This window comes from Antennarius striatus, chromosome 17 (genome assembly GCF_040054535.1).
Source record: "Antennarius striatus isolate MH-2024 chromosome 17, ASM4005453v1, whole genome shotgun sequence".
Taxonomy (NCBI): domain Eukaryota; kingdom Metazoa; phylum Chordata; class Actinopteri; order Lophiiformes; family Antennariidae; genus Antennarius; species Antennarius striatus.
In genome coordinates this window covers 8,180,513-8,198,243 of record NC_090792.1, presented here as the reverse complement: position 1 = coordinate 8,198,243, position 17,731 = coordinate 8,180,513, and the positions used below count along the sequence as shown (strand labels likewise).

The window sequence follows — 17,731 nt, the reverse complement described above, 5'->3', positions numbered from 1 at the left end:
TGTGAATCCTTTCCCATGGGGCGTTGGTGCAACAACGGGAGGTGGAGTTTTACAACGTTGGTGCAGATCACTTGTTTCACAAAGTGTTAGGTGTGTGAACCAAAAGTTGTAGGTTCAGTGAAGTGAGGAGCATGAAGGAGATCTGGACCTTGGTTGTGTGTTTGGGGGTTGTGTTTCCTGCAGTGCCTGGATCGACTCAGAATTCATTCAGGTAAAAGAAATGGTTCATTAGCACCATCGCAATATTCTTCAGTATTGATGTATATGAATTACGTTTTGTGCATTAATACAGTTTTTATATAATGAGTGTGTTTGCTTTGCTAAACCACTAAACTGCCATTTCTCATCCTTTTACAAGGACTTGGTTTCTGATCTCAGGCCCAGAGGTGATACATGCTGGGACGCCCACTCAGCTGGCTGTCATTGTCCTTGCTGACTTTAATGGCAGGCTGATGGTTGAAGTGGCGCACACCACCATCAAAGTGGTCCATACAGATGAATTCCATGGAGGTAACATTGCAAGTACAAGGACGATTCGTTTTGTTTTACAGGATTACTTTTAGACCTTTGTTGATCTTAAGTATTATTGTGCTTTTTCAAGGTTTGACCAACATTGTGACACTCCCCCCTGTAAGTTTTCCTCTTCTTTGGTCTTTATTCATAAAATATTGTGCTTTCTTCGTGGATTAACAAATATTACTTGGAAATAATCTGTTAAAATAACCTGTTAAACCATAAGTCAAAGCTACATTTTTCTTTCTTTCAGATTCTTGGATCTATACCACAGAATGCCCTCTTAAATCTGACTGTGAGGGGTTACGAGGGGGAAAAAGTCATTTTCACCAACACCACCACCATCAATTACTGCCCAAGGAACGTCTCCACTTTCATTCAAACTGATAAATCACGCTATCAGCCAGGAGAGACTGTCAAAGTCAGGATTGTGTGTGTTCAGTTGGATAATCATCCATACAAAGGCAGAGTGGACATCTCTGTACAGGTACGTGCCTGTCCTTCAAACAAAACCAGACGAGCTGAATGGAGTTTTAACTGGGTATTGTGTGGTGGTGGGAAGTTTGACTGGTGTTCTTTTGTTGCATACAGGATCCCAGTGGGAACGTTTTCCACAAGTGGGATTCCACAGGGAATTTGGGGATTTTGTTGCAAGAATTCACTTTATCTCAGACGCTTCCTCTTGGAGAGTGGAGGATCACGACAACAGTGAATGTAGGGTTGAAAAATTAAATGCATTTACTGGAGTTTGACTGACAACAATATAATGATAATAATGTGGCTGTTATGATATACAGTAGTTTGCGGGAGGATATGGCCAATAATTAGGATGGTACTACCACGAATGCAGATCCCCCACAAAACACTGCTGCAAACGTGTACTTTTTTCTGCTTGTCCTCAGCCACTTATGTTGTGATTTAATATTATGTAAATTTAGTTGAATCCAAAAAGTGAAGGAACAAGTACCGGTAAGCAAAAAAAAAAGAAAAGATACCAAAATGGGAAAAAAAAAAGTGAACAAAAAAATTTGACACCTGAACAAATACATGTGGAACTGATACTAATGAACTATCTGTAAAAAAAAAATATATATTTTTTTAAGCTATTATTTTCTGTCAAATTCAGGCGTTCCAGTTGAATTTGCTGTTGAAAATTAAAAGTTGCTGTTGAAAATCAAAACATCTTCTAACACTTCGGCCTCACTCTTCCTTACAGGGCGTGAGTGATGAGAGAGCATTCACTGTGGACCATCATGGTAAAGATTACTTTATTGTTATTATTATTAATCAGTCAACCAGTGACTACTTTGTTCCAGAGACATTTCCTCAACTAGGAACCAATTACAGTTGAATTTGATGCATACATTACAGGCCCGTGGTGAATTTTTAATACTTTGTGTTCAACTGAATTTTTCTTGCTTTAATTGAACTTTTTGCCCAGAACCTTTATTCATGAGCCTGTAAAACAATTCACATTCCTATCAGCCTCAGGTTATATTAGTGTTTTCACTGATAGAATGTGAGCACACTCCTTTGAGTAAACTTTATTCCTTCTTGCTGCTCTCATCATTGCAGAGCCTCCTCCCTTTGACATGCTGTTCAAGATGCCTTCATGGGTCCTCACTGGATACGACATCTCAGGATCAGTTAGAGCACTGTAAGTTCACTCAACTCAGTGACATCACATTTACACACTTGATACTAAATATACAATTGTACTTTGTTTTTCCCCCTCTAGTTACCCCAGTGGACAGCCTGTACAGGGAACACTAGACGTATCTGTCAGTCTGGTATCTGATACAGACAATACAGTCTCTCCATTCACAGAAACACAAACAAAAGAGGTAAGGTTTAATGCCTCCTATCTCATTTATGAAAAGATGGATGTCTTTTTACGATCAACATATTTTTGCCCTCAGATTTATGGGTCAACACAGTTTCTCTTCAGCAGAGATGTCATTCAAAGTCTTTACACCTCATCTGGAATCAACAGTGATGGACGGTTACGTGTTGATGCCTCTGTAACTGACAGTCTCACAGGTAAGATTAATTCAAAGGATATAAATAAAAGATTTCTTAATATACAGTACATCCTCAGCTTCATCTTCGATGCAATTCTGTCTATCATCACTTGTCACCAAAGGCTATAAGGTGGACAAAACAGCTGAAGTCCAACCTATGAAAAACCTATTCCAGATTGAGTTCCATAGTTTCCCACCTACTCTAAAGCCATCTTTACACTTATATTTAAAAGTAAGTCAGTTTTATTCTATTATCAGTGTCAATTTTATCCATGAGCTAATCTCTTCTTATGTTCCACAGCTCAGGATCTCTAGATATGACAGAAAGCCTCTCAGCTCATCCGATCTCATGCACCTTACTGTGGTTAGAGTCAGTCAAAGAACATCCATGATGACGGAAGAAACTACAACTGAGACACATCCGGTGCCCGAGGATGGGAACATCCCTATTAAGATTAAACTACAGAATCAAGTAACAGTGGTTTATATTCAGGTGAGTATTGGTTGTATGTAAGATGAGTACTGTGGGTGTAGTAGAAGTAGTGTATGAAAAAACTGTAAGATCACAAGATATCAATTATGTACAGTAGCTCAAATGAATGTTTTCATCCACATGCTCATATTTTCTGTCTTACTGGTTTATATGAAGGCAAGATTTCATTCCAGCCAGGAGACTCTGAAGATCTTCAACAACTTGTCCCCAAGTGGTTCATACATACAAATTTCACCATTTAACACCTTAACTGCCCAGGTACTTTTTTTTTAGTCCATTACATTATAAAATTAAAAATACAGCAAACAAGCCTGAATGTTCATGACATAATTCATTTTTAACTTTCAGATTGGATTTTCTCTTCAAGTAGATGTGGATAGTACCTTTCAACCATCTAAGCTACATTTTGTGGTATGTTTGGGTAAATTCTCAAAAATCATATAATATAGTTTGACGGTTGGACGACCTGCAAAAATAAGATCAGACAGTATTTAATCACAATCTTAATTTGTAACTTTTTTTTCAAAAATTGGAACTGTTTTGTACAACAAAGGTAAACATTGAATGATAGTTGTTTTTCTCAGTATATTTTCACCATTAAAGTAAAGATTGTATTGAGTGTCATATGGGACACAAGGTCCTCAACTGCCATTGTTTACAATCCATCACAATCAATCTGAGCTGGATAACGCCTTGTGTCATAAAAAATAACATTTATTTCTGCACATTTTGATGAGGGAACGATGTAAAATCATCACAAATTTGCACCAGTTCTCTTCAGGGGTTTGGTTATTGAATCAAAAGTAAGAGCTAATTAAATCTCCACTGCTTACATCCTTTAATATAATAAAGACATACTGTTTACCTGTAATGGAGTCAAATTTGGAATACTTTTGCTGACATTTGTGGGTCTTCTTTGTTAACACCCTTAATAACTGAATTTGTCCACATCCACGCAATATTCTCCTTAAGGAACCACATAATCTCTTTCAATACCCTTCCATCCACATCCTCTCAAACACTATCGAGGTATATGGAGCTGTATTCATTTTCATGTAAATATTGTATTTCACAGAGTTTGTATTGTCCTTTTTGTTGTTGTCGTTTCTTCAGGTTAGCTCCAGAGGTCAAGTGGTAGCTGCTGGAACAAAAGATTCCTCCTCCTTTTCTCTGATTCCAACATTATCTTGGTACCCCAAGGCCTGTGTCATGGTCTACTGCATCCTCCCTGATGGAGAGGTCACCAGTGACACAGCATGCATACTTATCGACCAACAGAGCAATGTATTTCATTTGCCATTTTATATAATCTATCATATTATTCGAATAGGTGAGAAATTATTCTAGACATATGTATGATTGTTTGCTGTCTTCAGGTAGATCTAAAATGGAGCACTGAAAAAGCCCAGCCATCAGAGCATGTATCACTCACAGTGACTGTCCTTAAACCTGGGTCACAGGTTGGAATTGTGGTCGTGGGAAATCACGGTGAGGCTCAACATGCTGACCTCGAGATAACAATGCAGCAGGTATGAAAACGCATCAAAATTCTAAAGTATTTGTCACTAGATGAAATTCAGAGGGTCAGATTTGTGTCATTTTTCTTCCAATTTACAGTTTAAATACAGGAATCCAGTCTTCCCAGGCTTCTTTTGATCTATTCCCGCTTCCCAGTTAGACAGTGTATGAGTATTCAGTGTGTGACCAATAAACTGGTTGGTCTAGATGTAACCTATCTGTCTGCTTTGTCAGAGGATAACTCCTGTTTCTAACACCTGGTAACTCTAGTGTGCTGGGTGCATGACCTGAGGGTTGAAGGATGAACGATGGAGGGAACAAAGCTCACCCACACATGCTTTCTTAAGATGACCTTTTCTGAACTTCAAGGCGCTGGCAGTGTGTATTTTGTCGGGGAGAATAAATCACTTTAAAAAGTGAGACCTCTGCAGGCGGTGACAGTTGAGACAGTTTTACACCTTAAATCTCCAGCCAAGATCTGACCTACAACTAAATGACTGCCAAGAGATGATGTATACACTGAAAGTCAACCTCTTGATGCTTGTTTACATCTAAAGCACAATTTACAGGTGTTTTTTTGCTGATTCTGTGACAGATTTATCATTGCTATCATATTTTTCTGTCATTCACTGCAGGAGTGTCAAATAAAAATGCTAACCAATGCCAACATATATAAGAAGAAGCAGCCTGATGGACCTAAAAAAGGTACAATAATACCAGCACCATGAATCATTGTGATCCTTTAATACTGTATTCTCTACTTTTGAGGCCCTCTTGTGGCCATTTAACACACTGAATCATCACAGCCTCCTCTGAACTCTTTCCCCCCTCTTTACACGTTTTCAGAATTAGAGGCATTAATGATAGAGAAGTACTGGAGCCAGTGGGTAGAGGGGACTGAATCCTTCACGTGGTTCGACAGTAAAGTTAGGTGAGCGCTGGAAAACAGTGAAATGTGTACAAGAAGTTTTTTAAATCAGTGATTCATGTTGTTATAGACAAGAACCCATATATTTGGAGAAAAAGAGAAGATTTTAGGTTCAATATTATTCTTTTCCTGTCAGTGATCAAACATGGACCACTGGGAAGATAAGGGTGCCAGATGGTTTTGCTTCTCTGAGCGCTTTTGCGCTGGTTATGTCAGACGACTTGGGCCTGGGTTTCACTCGTGTGCCAGAAAAGGTAACTAAGTATGCACTGGGTGTCTCTTTATAACCTCTTTGGGACGGATCATGCTCTCATGGGCATCTGTTTGTTTGGGACCTCCATCATTATGTTGTTGTTTATCTGAGTGCAGTATAAAGTGAAGAAATGTTATGCAAAGGCAGGGTGTTTCCCAAGGAACAATCAATTATATTGTTGGAAGTTTCGTTCCAATTGTATTGTCTGATTTATTGGTTTGATTTATTTGTCTATTAGCGAAATTACACAAAATCTGCTTAACAGACATTCTTGAACCTTGGTGGGAGGTTTGGACACTAAATTTTATGGAAAGATGAGGATTTAATTAGAGAAAGTGCGAAAGAGACAGAGAGGGAGAGAGGGAGAGAGAGAGAGGGAGAGAGAGAGAGAAAGAGAGAAAGACTAGGCTTTTTTCCAGATTTTTTTGCCTTTTACACATTAACTAACCTACGAATTCTGATTAATCTTGAGTTTGGATAATATCTGGATAAGAAGGCAGATTTTACATTTCATTTCAGATTGCAAGAGTGCTTTTTACCTCTTCTAAGAAAATGTTTTCACTCTTATCCTTTTGGATGTTTTAGCTTTAGCGCCAATGGCAAAGAATGAATGAAATGTATACTGAATAAAGAAATAGGCAGCGATAGTGGACATTTACTTGAGCCCTCTATGTAAAATCTTACCTCTTTGTGGCCTATGAATTTTAAAAATGGGATACATTTATCCTCCATCTTCCCCACAGAATCCCCTGAGGAAATCTTACCCAATACTGTATAATTTACGGAGCTAAACTGCACATTTACAGTAATGTGATTATTCAAATTCAGTCTGTAAGCCCAATGTTGTATCGTGCATTTTAGTAATCACTGCTTACTATATTAGGTAAACCTTTATGGTTATTTAAGTTTTATCATTGACAGTTGATCGTGTCCAAATACTTTTCCCTGTATCTGGATGTCCCCTCACACCTGACCAAAGGAGAGGAGATTGTCCTGGAGGTGAACATCGTCAACCATTTAGAGTATGACGTAGAGGTATGAGTCTGGAGTATCTGTTGCATTTAACTGCTGATGAGCATCTTTTTCAGAATGTTTTTTTTAATTATGTCACACAGGCAGTGAAACCTTTTGTGGCCACATGTTTGTCTTCACAGATCATCGTGCTGGTGGCACAGAGCGAGGCTTTTGAGTTTGTTCTGGTTGACAGAGGAGACATTCATGTGTTAAATGCCCTGAAGCTCATTTTAAAGAGTCACATGTCTGCTTCAGCGCTGTTCCCTATACGGCCTGTGGTCCTGGGTCTGATGAAAATATCTGTGGATGCTGTATCTGCAGAGGCAACAGACAGTCTGACCCGTGAAGTGTTTGTGAAGGTGGGGGATTACAGAGACATTAGACAGTACTTTGTGTTCTTCCTTATTTCGATGCATTATTTAAACATATGGATACATGGTACATAAAACATGTCACTTAAACCATGCTACCTGATGCACATTTAACCCTATAATAAATCATTCTGTGTTCCTTAAGGCAGAGGGGATTGAACAGTCCTCCTCAGAGACTCTGTTCCTGGAGATCGCCCCACTGAAACACAACAAGTCCAGATTAATCTCATTCCTCTATCCGCCCCATGTGGTACCAGACAGCCAGAGGGGCTACGTGGCATTGGTTGGTAGGTCTGACAATTGTCCTTTAATTTGGTGGCATTTTGACCCTGTAAATCCTGAACCATGAAATAATTACTAGAATTTTTTTTAATTAAAATCATTATTGAACTATTTAACAAATGTTAAAAGATTTGTCACATTTAGCTCTTTTTTGTGTGCAAAATGCACACAAAAAATGTGTCAAATTGTACATACCTGTTTTTCAGGACAAAAAACAGATCATATTTATGATACAGCAGCCTCAAGTGTATCAAATATAATTAACTTGGACTTGAAGGGTTAATGCTACATGTGCTTACATCTAGTCAAGTGTAATTTGTGCACACGTTTTCCCTGTGTGTAAAGATTATAAGCTTAGAAATATCTACATGAAGCACTGTTGTTCGGAAACTGAAGTGAAATAGAAATGTTTATGGAAGGCAGGCTGAGAGCAGCTGTCAGGCTGGTTGGCACAGATGCATCCTTCCACATGTAACCAAAAATCCTGTTGATTTTTTAGAAGAAGTAAGCCTACACACCTACCTACCGACTGATCCACTGACCCACAGACCCACTGACCCATGCCTGTTTTACTTCATTACCCAAACAACAGTGCTTGATAAAAATAATTTTCCCAAGGGGATTATTTAAGTACATTTTTCTTCTATATAAAGCAAAAAATGACGTGGAAAAAAGAAAATGAACTCTCCCAACTTTAGCTTAGCATAGTTGCAGACAATACAGTATCTGAGAACTTTGTAGGTTGATGGGGAAAAAAAGCAAATAAATAATCTTTCATTGTACCTGAAATAAAAGCTACCAGTAAACACATTATGTAGTAAATCTGTCCTTTTCCCTTTATCGCTTTATAAAGGTGATATTTTGGCCTTGTCCATCCACAATCTGGATTCTCTGGTTGACCTGCCACTCGGTTGTGGGGAGCAGAACATGATCAAAATTGCTCCAAGTGTGTATGTTCTCCAGTACCTGGACAGGTCAACCCAGGACAACAAGGAGATCAGGAGCAGGGCTCTGGCACTCATGATTGAGGGTACGAGTGCTGGGTACAGTTTTATCTGTCGTCAGGGTTATTTATATGAATTCTTTTGAGTGATGTGTTATAATTTCTGCTGCAAGGGTATCAGAGGCAACTGTCCTTCCAGCTGGATGATGGATCGTTCAGTGCCTTTGGAGCCAGCGACCCCTCTGGTAGCACTTGGTAGGTCATGGACCTAAGCTCAGTGCACCTTTTCTGAGATGATACCACATAGCAGATAAAACAAGCTTCATTTTCTGTGCCTCTTTTTTTCTTCTCCTTGTTTCTGACGCTCCTTCTTCTGTCTGTGGTGCAGGCTGACAGCCTTTGTACTGAGATGCTTCCTCCAGGCTCAGCCCTACATGCAGATAAACCAGAATGTCCTGACCAAGGCCATGACTTGGCTGTTGGAGCAGCAGGGACCCCGGGGAGAATTCACTGAGGGTAGACTGATTCACACAGAGATGCAGAGAGAACTGGATAATGGTACAGCAGCACTTACTGCCTATGTGCTGATCACACTGCTAGAGGACGAGAGCTACTTGGTGAGTCACACATATCTTATTTAAAAGATGCATTCCGCATCAAATTTATCACAGGAAGGAATCAACTGACACCAATGACCTTTGTTGTGTCTCTGTGTGAAGGACATGTACCCAGGTTATGGAGGTCATGTGATGCTGGCTATAACTTACCTTGAGAACAGATTGTCTGATGCAGGAGTCAGTAACTACAGCCTATGTCTGCTGGCCTACGCTCTGACTCTGGCCAACAGTCCTCTGGTTGACAAGGCCCTGACTGAGCTGGAAAGGAGAGCTGAATATAGAGGTCATTTAATAAAGCTATCACGCTATTTCATCTTCAACACACATATTTTATTCATTTGAATATTTTTAGTATTCTTTGTTATGATCATTAATGTTGATGACACCGCCGCAGCTACTGTAAAAGCTGAGATGTACCAATTTACAATTCATGTTATCAGATACAGTCCATTCATTGAAGCCATAGAGAGGAGGTTGCAGAAGTTTTCTACCACTAGTGATCGCAGAACTACAGACCTGCAGGGCATGTCTCCATAGCTAAAGACCTACTGCAACAATGTTTCAGCAATTTGTGATGCTTTATGTGTAGACCTCTTTTTCAGTCATGCAACTAATACATCTGTCAGAATAGAGCTGAATTCATTGTTTTTTTGTTTAATTCTGAAGATGGAGTCATGACGTGGAGCTCGTCGATCGGCTTGGCCTCTCATGACCAGCATGTTCCCTCAGTGCAGATTGAGATGGCCTCATATGTACTGCTGGCTCTCTTTAGGCGTGGCAAACTGGTGGAAGGCATAGCGCTCATGAAGTGGTTAAGCGAGAGGAGAAACCATCTGGGAGGCTACGGGACAACACAGGTGACATCTTTCTCAAATAAAGACCTATTTAAAGGTGAAGTTGGAAATGTATAAGCACTTGTTACTGGTAGCACAGCACAGGGAGCACTTTTCCCCTGGACCTAAAATCCTAATATCATAATTATCCTTCATAAGTCTTGGCCTGACTTCCTCTGTCTTCATCAGGCCACAGTAGTTGCCCTCCAGGCTTTGGCTCGCTTTGCAGCCTTCAGTGGGGCCAATGCCATTGACCTCAGGCTCAGTTTATCCACCCCAGCATCTCAGGTTCTGTCGCTGCTGAGCATCAACTCCTCCAACTATAGGACGTATCAGAGCAGAGAGGTAACAGATTTGAGTGTTTGCAACTGGTCACACTGCTAGAGGGACCTGCTGCATTGCATTTGGAATCAAAAACATTTTGCCTTGAAATATTTTACGTTGTGATTGTGCTTGTCATCTGGGACTTTCTTTTTCTCACTTAGATTGAAGCTGATACAGATGTAAATCTAAAAATATACATGGAAGGAAGAGGATTTGCAGTACTTCAGGTAGAGTCAGGGTCATCCATCATTCATGATATGCTACCGAACCTTGAGGAAACTATCGCACTGCATGTCCAAAGCGGTTCTCACTTTGCAGGAATGCTTCACTCCTTCCAGCTTGCTCAACACAACATTAACAATATTTAATTACTCGAGTATGACTAAAATAAATTGAATGCATCTGTGAACAATAACAGCACCCTGCACAGCAAACTGCCTCGTAAATGTGGAATTGAAACAGCTAAATGCAAATGTAGCATGATAATGGACTCCCTGTAATTAACATCTGGAGCACATGCAGCAGCAGAAGTCTGTGTTAAACATATCCTGAAAGAAAGAGGGGAAAGTCTAATCTCTTCACTATGCACTATATTACAACCTGGTGTCTTCTCCCCAGACCCCATCTATTATGTGTCCTGATTTAACCTTAAATACTTGGAGGCTGAGATAAGTAAACAAATAAAATCAAATCTTCGGAAGTTTTCTTAAGACTATAGCAGATGCTGTTTATGTGACCTTGAGACAGGCTCTCCTGCTTTCTATTCAGTAAACATGAGCTCCTCAGTAAGCCACTAATTCAATGTCTCCCTGAACCCTTCCAGATGAACATCTTTTACAACCTGGAGAGCAAAGCGTTTTCACAGAACCTCCAGCAAATCACAGACAAGGAGGCTTTCTTGCTGGATGTTGACGTTAGCGTGGATAGAGAGTACAATCACTTGCTGTTGTCTGTATGCATGAGGTAAACACAATGCTGATAGAGAAATATGTTGAGTTAGGTAAAGCTTTTAACACTTATTGTTAAATATGAGTTTTGCCATGCTAGTCAAGTATTATGATCTTTTGTTTTTGTGCTGTCCAGTTTAAAAGACAGTCTGCCAATACGTCATACAGGCATGGCTATATTGGATGTGGGCATGCTCAGTGGTTTTGGTCTCTCTCCTGGAGCTGCTGCACCAACAGATATAATCCAAAAGGTAGAAGTACTGCCTGAAAAGGTGATCCTCTACCTAGATTCAGTAAGTATCTCATTGTGTCTTAATGTCATGGTCCAGTATGAGATGGTGAGATGGGCTATGAAAAGCTCAAATATTGACTTATTTTTAGCAACTAAATTGTACTGTTTCACAAGCCATTAAAACATTTATATTAAGTAGAAAAAATATTTTTAATGTATGAGTTTTTGCTAGAAAGAAAAATTGCCTCCCTTTTATTGGAATTTGTTTTTGAAAGAATTTTGTTCTGAATTTTCTTTCAGAATAAGAATCAGTGTCACAGTCCTCAAAATCCAAAACCTCCCTGACAGAAATGAGTCACCGACGTCTGAAATCCTTATCTGGCCATATGAATCTAATTCTCTGTAAAAAGCAGTTTTTGTGTTTTGGATATTTTAAGGCAGAAGATTAAAAAAAAAGAAAAAAGAAACAAACAAACAAACAGGAAACCTACAGTAGAATCCGAGCAGATCACTGAAAAAAAGGATAGCCAGACAGTTTAGCTAGTCAAACCCCGTGGACCTGGGAGTCATGGCTAATATATTACAGAGATTAGATACGTAGCTACCTAGACCATGACCAACACTTTGTGTTTTATATTACATATAGCACAGGATATTAAGACATGCAGATAACAAACATCTGACCTTTGACTGTATGTTTTGGACACTCGGGTGAAGAGAGGGGCAGAGCTGTCAACTGATCACCACCTGGTGGTGAGTTGGGTCCGTTGGCGGAGGAAACCTTTGGATAGACCTGGTAAGCCCAAACAGGTAGTGCGGGTGAACTGGGAACGTCTGGAGGAGGACTCTGTCCGTGAGGCCTTCATTTCACACCTCCAAAGGAACTTCTCTTGCATCCCTGTGGAGGCTGGGGGCATTGAACCGAAATGGTCGATGTTCAAAGCTTCCATTGCTGAAGCTGCAGCTGAGAGCTGTGGTCTCAAGGTCTTAGGTGCCTCAAGGGGCGGTAACCCTCGAACACCGTGGTGGACCCCGGTGGTCAGGGAAGCCGTCCGACTGAAGAAGGAGGCCTTCAGGGGCATGTCCCTGGAGACTCCTGAAGCAGTTGCAGAGTACCGATTGGCCAGAAGGACTGCAGCCCCGGTTGTGATGGAGGCAAAACAGAGGGTGTGGGAGGAGTTTGGAGAGGCCATGGAGAAGGACTATCAGACGGCACCAAAATTGTTCTGGAGGTCTGTCCGACACCTCAGGAGGAGGAAATGGGGGACCATCCAAGCGGTATACAGCAAGGATGGGACACTGTTGACCTTGACTGAGGAGGTTGTTAGTCGGTGGAAGAAACACTTTGAGGAACTCCTGAATCCAACTACCCCAACTGACCCTTCCTCTGTTGCAGAGGCAGAGCTGGAGGATGATGGGGGATCAGAGTCAATCTCTCGGGGCGAAGTCGCCGAGGTAGTTAAACAACTTCACGATGGCAAAGCCCCGGGGGTTGATGACATTCTCCCGGAAATGCTGAAGGCTCTGGGTGTTGAGGGGCTGTCATGGATGACACGCCTCTTTAACATTGCATGGAAGTCTGGGACAGTGCTGAAAGAGTGGCAGACTGGGGTGGTGGTTCCTCTTTTTAAAAAGGGGGACCAGAGGGTGTGTGCCAACTACATGGGCATCACACTCCTCAGCCTCCCTGGGAAAGTTTACTCCAAGGTGCTGGAAAGGAGGGTCCGGCCGATTGTCGAACCTCGGATTGAGAAGGAACAATGTAGGTTCCGTCCTGGTCGTGGAACAACGGACCAGCTTTTTATTCTCGCAGGGATCATAGAGGGGGCTTGGGAGTATGTCCATCCAGTCTACATGTTTTTTGTAGACTTGGAGAAGGCGTACGATTTTCCCCAGAGATATACTGTGGGAGGTACTGTGGTAGTATGGGGAGAGGGGGCCTCTCCTCAGGGCCATCCAGTCCCTGTACACCCAAAGTGAGAGCTGCGTTCGGGTTCTCGGCAGTAAGTTGGACTTGTTCCAAGTAGCTGTTGGCCTTCGCCAGGGCTGCGCTTTATCACCAATTCTGTTCGTGATTTTCATGGACAGGATATCGAGGCGTAGTCGTGGTGAGGAGGCTTTACAGTTTGGTGGCCTGAGGATTGCATCACTGCTTTTTGCAGATGATGTGGTCCTGTTTGCGTCATCGGCCTGTGACATGCAGCACTCACTGGTCCAGTTTGCAGCCGAGTGTGAAGCGGCGGGGATGAGGATCAGCACCTCCAAATCTGAGGCCATGGTCCTCAGCAGGAAACCAGTGGACTGCCTTCTCCGAGTGGGGAATGAGGTCCTTCCACAACTGAAGGAGTTTAAGTATCTTGGGGTCCTGTTCACAAGTTAGGGAACAATGGAGCTTGAGATTGGACGGAGAATTGGGGCAGCAGGAGCAGTATTGCAGTCGCTTTACCGCACTGTTGTCACAAAGCTCTCCATCTACCGTTCAATCTTCATTCCTACCCTCACCTATGGTCATGAGCGATGGGTCATGACTGAAAGAACGAGATCGTGGATACAAGCGGTGGAAATGGGCTTCTCAGGCGGATAGCTGGTGTCTCCCTTAGAGATAAGGTAAGAAACACTGCTGTTCGCGAGGAGCTCAGAGTAGAGCTGCTGCTCCTTCACATGGAAAGGAGTCAGTTGAGGTGGTTTGGGCATCTGGTGCGAATGCCTCCGGGACGCCTCCCTAGGGAGGTGTTTCTGGCACATCCAGCTGGGAGGAGACCTCGGGGCAGACCCAGGATCAGGTGGAGGGATTATATTTCAACACTGGCCTGGGAATGCCTTGGGATACCCCAGTCAGAGCTGGTGGATGTGGCCGGGGAAAGGGAAGTTTGGGGCTCCCTGTTGAAGCTGCTGACCCCGCGACCTGACTACGGATAACAGGTGGAAGATGGATGGATGAAGATAACAATCAAGGCAGTTAGAGACTGTAACATCCTGTGACAACCCTGGATTCAAAATTTTACCCCGACCTGCTTTCACAATGGTTGCGGCAATGAATGCTTGATGTGTACTTAAAACGGTATAAAAGTGAAAATTTAACCTAGGTTTGAAGGTCAAGGTTGTAATCTAATTTTCAGCCCCTTGCCTCCGTGAATGTCACGCCTTTTGTTTCGTCTTTCTATCGTATCTAGTTCCTAAGATATGTGTAAAAAAATTTAAAAAGTCGAAATTTAACCTTGACCTGGTTTTCTCAAGGTCAAGGTCATCATCTCATTTTCATCCCCTTTGCCGCCTTAGTAATGTGCTTTTTCTTTCATCTTTCTATCTGCAACGGTCGTGAAGATATTTGGTGGACAGACAAGACGGACAGACAGACGGACGGATGGACGGACAGACGGACGGACAAACACACAAACACTGACATTTACAATACATCACCACTTCGCGAGATGTAATGATTGTGTTAATTGAATATAACACCTGGAATTCTTCATGTTTTTTGCTTCCATTTCCAGATTACCAAGTCGGTGGTTTGCATCCAACTTCCATTCATTAGAATTTACAAAGTGGCCCTGGTGCATGATGCCGTAGTGCGCGTGTATGACTACTATGAACCGAGTGAGTGCAGTCTCCATGTGTCTCCTGCATCCAAAAAAAAAAAAATTGTTTCAACACTGATGGTGTTAAAATATGGTTTGTGTTTCCATTGCTGGCCGGTGATGTCATGATGTCATGAACTAATGATTACCGCCTCGTGATTATCTCCTTATGTCACAGTGAGGAAAGCAACGAGATTATACAACTCAGATATTCTTCACAGCATGAACTCCTGTGCCTTCTGTGGTAGAGACTGCCATCGCTGCATCCCCGTCCCCATGTCAATGTCATCTGGGTCAATAAGAAGTTCTGCCCACAGCCTGCTAAGCCTGTTCCTCAGCATCAGCAGCTTTTTTGTTGTGCTTTAGTCTGAGTAAATGGGACATTTTTATGGACATGTGCACACAATGATGTGCATTTTAAGCAGTTGTAACTGTTTTAAAACCAATGTTATCTTTCTTTAATAATATGCTGACAAATGATTGTAATACTTACAGGCCTGTTTACATCCTGCTCTTTCGTATAATGCAGGGCCTTCTACTGTTTGTAGTACTGATTTAAATGCTGGATAAATAAGTAACTACCATCTTTGGAAACTTGTTAAGTTCTCCTACATATTATTTATGTGGTCACTAGCTTATTTAGGTTTACACATTAACAAGTATAAAATTGACACAATGGATTTAAAAACTCAGCACTGTGATTATTTTTGTTTGTTGCTTGGGTAGATTATGTTAAGTGACAATAACAGCTTAGATTTTGTTACTTATTAAGTTTTGAGAAATTTTTTTATGCAATCAACTAAAGCAAAATGACATGAATAAAGACAGCATCAACAGGATGAGAAAAGATGAGATGTGGTGAGGTGAGATGCGATGAGAAGAGATGAGATGAGGTGATGGGAGGTGAAGTGAGGCGAGGCAAGGCAAGGCAAGATAAGATAAGATAAGATGAGATAAGAAGGGATGTGATCCTGTCATTACAGCACTGCCATCATTGGGCTTCAGTTCTTATAGTTTTGTCACATACATGTTGCTTACAGGTGACAGTGGGCTCTGTTTTTCTACACCCTCTGTCAAAGTGATAGAATCATCATCCTTAGCGGATCATCAGGAAACACGCCTGATAAAAATAAAAATAAATAAATTATCTAATGGGATATTAGATTAATTTTTTTCCCAGATCAAATTGAAAGAGCCCATGATGCTGTGGGGACTTTGCTCACTTTCTTCACGCAGGTGTCTTTGTGTGCTTCATTGGACCAGCACAAGACAAAAGGTCCATCATCAATAATCACATTTTTGCTTGAGGTGTTTTTCATGTCCCAGAATGTTCAACTATACAATAAAATCTTGATATAAAGCATTTATTTCCTGACACTTGACATATACACATGGTTTCATGTGAATTTGTATGTAAATAGTAATTTTGACTGAATCCAAGCATATTTATCTACAAAGTAACAAGTAAAGTAATATTTATCCTTCACCTCCTATGTCCATCCATCCATCCATCCATCCATTTTCTAATCACAGCTTTATCCACTGTCAGAGGTCACGGGGGGCTGGAGAAATGTCTGTCAAATGTCATTATTTTTGACCTCCATAAGTTTTCACTCGTGTTGATCTAAAAGAGTCCTACTTGAATAGGCCAGACCTGACCAGGTTACAATGTACAAATGGCAGGAAAATGCCTTGTTTGATCATTTAGAGGGTGATTGTCTACCTTAACTACCTGATATGTCATGAAATTCAGAATCATAAATCATTAAAAGGCGAGAAATCAGCTCTGGTGTTGTTGATTTATGATGAAATACGAATGTTATTGTTAAGATGTCCAAGGTAGGTTTTATTTTGCGTAATGTTAACATTGACATGATTATTTTTTCATCCCATTAGCCCAAAATTTACGTTTGGATTTTCAATCAGTTTTGATGTTTAGTCTCCAATAGAGGGAAGCTGACTAAAACAAGTATTTTTGGTGGGCACCATCAGTTAATCCCCAATAGTTCACTACTGCAAATATGGAAGCAGGATTAATGAGATCAAGCCTGGTTCCAGTGAACATCTGCTCTGTAGAAGTACTGGAAGTCAATCTCACTCCTCCTCCAAGTCTTTTACAGAAATATGCTGACTTACTGTTTTGTGTTTTTATAGCAGTGGAAGTCTGGATTTTACATCTAACATGTTTTCATAAGGCTCATTTGGAAAAAGAGTGATTTCCCTCAAACGGCAATAAAACATTTTTACCCTAAATGAAAGCAGACCAGGAGTGAAGCGAAGACTATGAGTTGTTACGCAAAAACAAATACATACCTGCATACCTATGGAACATGTTGCCTCATTGGACTGTGATTAAAATGGATGCAAGGATTTCCCCTATGCTTAAAAGTTAAGAGTTGCAGAACAAAAAATAAGTTAATAAATAAAACAACAAAAAACATACACATTTCCAGAAAAGAGACATTAAAAATCCATCTTTAGCAGTTGATGTTCTCAGTATTATCCATATGTGACCACAGTGACTCTTTCTGTTATCTTAAATAACTGGCCGTGCACACACCAGGAGTGTGAAGACTGAATGGTCAGGAAAATAATGTAGTCACCTAAATTGTAAATGAATAAATTCCATAATATTACTATTAAAATTTTTTGTCTATTTAATGGAAGTTTGTTTAAAGTAAAAAACATAAATTCTGTAGTACCACTTACTAACACTAGATGGCAAGATTGGCATCAAAATGGTAACATTCGAATCACGGATGAGCGCACCAACCCGTACAACTGATAATGAACAGTCAGTACTTTTGCCTTCAAAACTATACGTGTCTCTGATTTAATATTTTTACTGTTAACTGAAAATA

At 40.9% G+C, this 17,731-nt stretch overlaps 1 protein-coding gene across 1 annotated transcript; it reads left to right on the top strand.

Annotated features, from left to right (window-relative positions):
- Positions 1 to 131: 131 nt before the first annotated feature.
- Positions 132 to 15,236, top strand: LOC137611237 (CD109 antigen-like). The gene is made up of 32 exons (XM_068339326.1): positions 132 to 211; positions 359 to 510; positions 602 to 630; positions 767 to 1,000; positions 1,105 to 1,227; positions 1,730 to 1,769; positions 2,089 to 2,170; positions 2,252 to 2,357; positions 2,433 to 2,553; positions 2,657 to 2,766; positions 2,836 to 3,027; positions 3,184 to 3,285; positions 3,376 to 3,438; positions 4,141 to 4,311; positions 4,404 to 4,556; positions 5,181 to 5,250; positions 5,392 to 5,476; positions 5,610 to 5,727; positions 6,648 to 6,761; positions 6,881 to 7,099; positions 7,257 to 7,398; positions 8,247 to 8,423; positions 8,510 to 8,591; positions 8,725 to 8,957; positions 9,069 to 9,236; positions 9,620 to 9,810; positions 9,976 to 10,131; positions 10,272 to 10,337; positions 10,934 to 11,073; positions 11,194 to 11,350; positions 14,787 to 14,889; positions 15,049 to 15,236. Exons 1-32 carry the CDS (start codon positions 132 to 134, stop codon positions 15,234 to 15,236), a joined length of 4,167 nt encoding a protein of 1,388 aa, XP_068195427.1.
- Positions 15,237 to 17,731: the final 2,495 nt, after the last annotated feature.